Source organism: Amphimedon queenslandica, unplaced genomic scaffold, assembly GCF_000090795.2.
Source record: "Amphimedon queenslandica unplaced genomic scaffold, v1.1 AMPQUscaffold_11717, whole genome shotgun sequence".
NCBI lineage: Eukaryota > Metazoa > Porifera > Demospongiae > Haplosclerida > Niphatidae > Amphimedon > Amphimedon queenslandica.
Genome location: NW_003548041.1, coordinates 1 through 2,554, shown reverse-complemented (window position 1 = coordinate 2,554; position 2,554 = coordinate 1). Strand labels below are relative to the sequence as shown.

At 35.1% G+C, this 2,554-nt stretch overlaps 1 protein-coding gene across 1 annotated transcript; it reads left to right on the top strand.

The window, feature by feature from the left end:
• Nucleotides 1-1,240: 1,240 nt before the first annotated feature.
• On the top strand, nucleotides 1,241-2,418 carry LOC109588994 (uncharacterized). Its single transcript, XM_020005115.1, has 4 exons — nucleotides 1,241-1,453; nucleotides 1,531-1,660; nucleotides 1,873-2,040; nucleotides 2,240-2,418. Exons 1-4 carry the CDS (start codon nucleotides 1,410-1,412, stop codon nucleotides 2,348-2,350), a joined length of 453 nt encoding a protein of 150 aa, XP_019860674.1. The 5' UTR covers nucleotides 1,241-1,409; the 3' UTR covers nucleotides 2,351-2,418.
• The last annotated feature ends 136 nt before the right edge of the window (nucleotides 2,419-2,554 follow it).

Genomic DNA, 2,554 nt, shown 5'->3' with positions numbered 1-2,554 from the left:
TCCAACTAAACATAAACCAAATCGTTTCCAATCAACAAGTGGTTCAAGCCATTGAATTAAGAGTGAAATATCAGGTCGATCATCAATTGTAGGACCAGGATTGAGTTCAACATCTCCTGATAAGAGGAGGATCATACGTAGACAAACAATCAAATAGAGATCATTGTAAATCAGGTTAGAACTGCTGCCTCCAGGTAAGACTACTGACTGGACGTAATTTGTATCAGCTACAGTAACACCAGTAGTGCATTGTACTTGGTAGCAGTTACCTAATAATAAAATACCAGTAAATATACAAGTACAAAGTTGCAATTGTTGTTTACCTGTTGGAGCAATCATCAAGATGTGTCTTAATAAGGTGAGCAAGTAAAAGAGGAGGAGGAAAGCAATAAGAGACAGAGCTGCTGGCAGTTTAGATGTTTTCTCTCCTGATGTAGTACTGCCTGACTTGCTATCTACTACATCTTTGAATGAGTGAGAGTGGCAACCATTAGCTGGTCTATTAGAGGCAGCTTGATAGTAGTTCCACAGTCCAATACTTGCTCTCCATTGAGATATGTCAATCATCTTGTATATGATAATACTAAGTATAAGAGAAAGAAAAGCCAGGAATGATAACACATGTACTTATATCCTTACCAATAAATTTTGCTGTAAAATGTTCCCCTTATAGAACTAACAGTAGATGAATGTGCTTGTGCCTGTGTGGTCTGTTTTATGAGCTAACACTATTTATATTACTCCAGTGTTTTTACATGTGCGGTGCACCAATTCTGTCTGTACAAATTACATACAATGTAACTAAAAATAGAACAAATGAACTGTTTAACAGTCTACTTTATGTAATTATAAGTGTTGTGCGTCTTGTTATAGACAATAATAATGCATGTATAGTGTCATTGATACATGTACAAAATAAGTTAAACTTTACTCCTCTTATCTTTTCTCTCTCTCTCTCTCTCCTCTTTCTCTCCATATCTCCCTTTCCCCATCTCTCTCATCTCTCTTGTGTCACTACATTTAAATCAGTAATAAGTTATCCAGTATGACTGATGCATTGGCTGCTTGTATCTTCTCATCAAAACTACAACCCAATGACAGGTTCTGGGCACTCAACCAATTACTGAAAATGTTCACACAAATAACATCAACCAACAGTGGAAGAAAAACAGCAGACAAAGACAGTCAGTAATCAATAATAATAACAATAATAATAATAATAGAATAATGGAAATGATACAAGAGAAGTAGGGAGAGGTACATGTACATGTACATGTAGATAGTTGGGAATAGAAAAGTGTGAAATTTCCTGTCATTATCATCCTTCCTCTCCCTTTCATTCCTTATTCCTAATAGGGTGTCCTACTCCTACTCAGTTGTTGTCATTAAAAGGTCACACTGGACAAATAATGAACAATAGATACTGCACCAGTAACAACACACTTTATACAATGTAAGGAATCATTCATGTAACTTACAAGTAAATGTACACGTACATGCTCTCTCTCTCTCTTTTTCTCTCTTTTATAGTTCAGAGGATTTCACTCTCAGATCATGGACCATATCTCCTCCTACTGATAGCACTAGTACTGTATTACCAATGAATGATGCAATGAAAAATGAAGGAGCTGAATTATTGCTACCAGTTTTAGAATTAAATGTAAAACACATAAATAAGGGTGACATACATGTACAAACAGACATACTGTTGTCGTTTATGTGGGGCTAGCTCAGGCTCACCCTGATAAAATTAATAAATAATTACTACGATCTTTTTATTCTGTTTTTGTCCTTCTCTTATCTCTTTCTTTCATTATATTTTTTCCTCCATTCCTCCCTCCTCTCTCACTTTTCCTCTCTCTCTCCTTGCAGTGTAATAAAACTTGTATATCTCTTGCTTGTGGTAAGGTGGTTAGTATTTGGAGGGTAAGTATTTGGAGGGTAAGAGACAGTTCTTGTGTTAGCATTACTCTCCCTAATTTAATTACTGACTTGAAATGGAGGACAAACGAAGCAGCAGCAGAACCACCTATACTACTGGTAATAATAATAATAATAATAATAATAATAATAATAATAATAATAATAATGATAATACTAGTAATTATAATACATGTAGTAATAGTAATGTTTATTAAATGAAATTACACAATGATAATGACTGTTGGCAGATACAATACAGGACATGCATTAATAACAATAATAATAACAATACTAATTGATGTCTTCCCATTTCTAGGTTGGTTTAATTGATGGTACATTGGCTAGTATAACAGTACATAAAGTATCAGTGAGTCTGCCAATGGAAACCAACCTTGAGATTATCAATGATGAACTGGTACTGTATTGAGGAAGACCATGAGGAGTGGTAGTCATGGACCTGGTGTAGTCATACACAGGATTCAGAAAGAGTAAGGGAGTGCATAATGTAACCTTTATATAGTGAGAATTTTTCTTCTTTTCCTCCTCTCTCTCTCTCTCTGTCTCCCTTTCTCTCTCTTCTTTTTTTCCTTGCTTACATTTATATCTCTTTCTCCTGTTTCCCTCCCTCCCT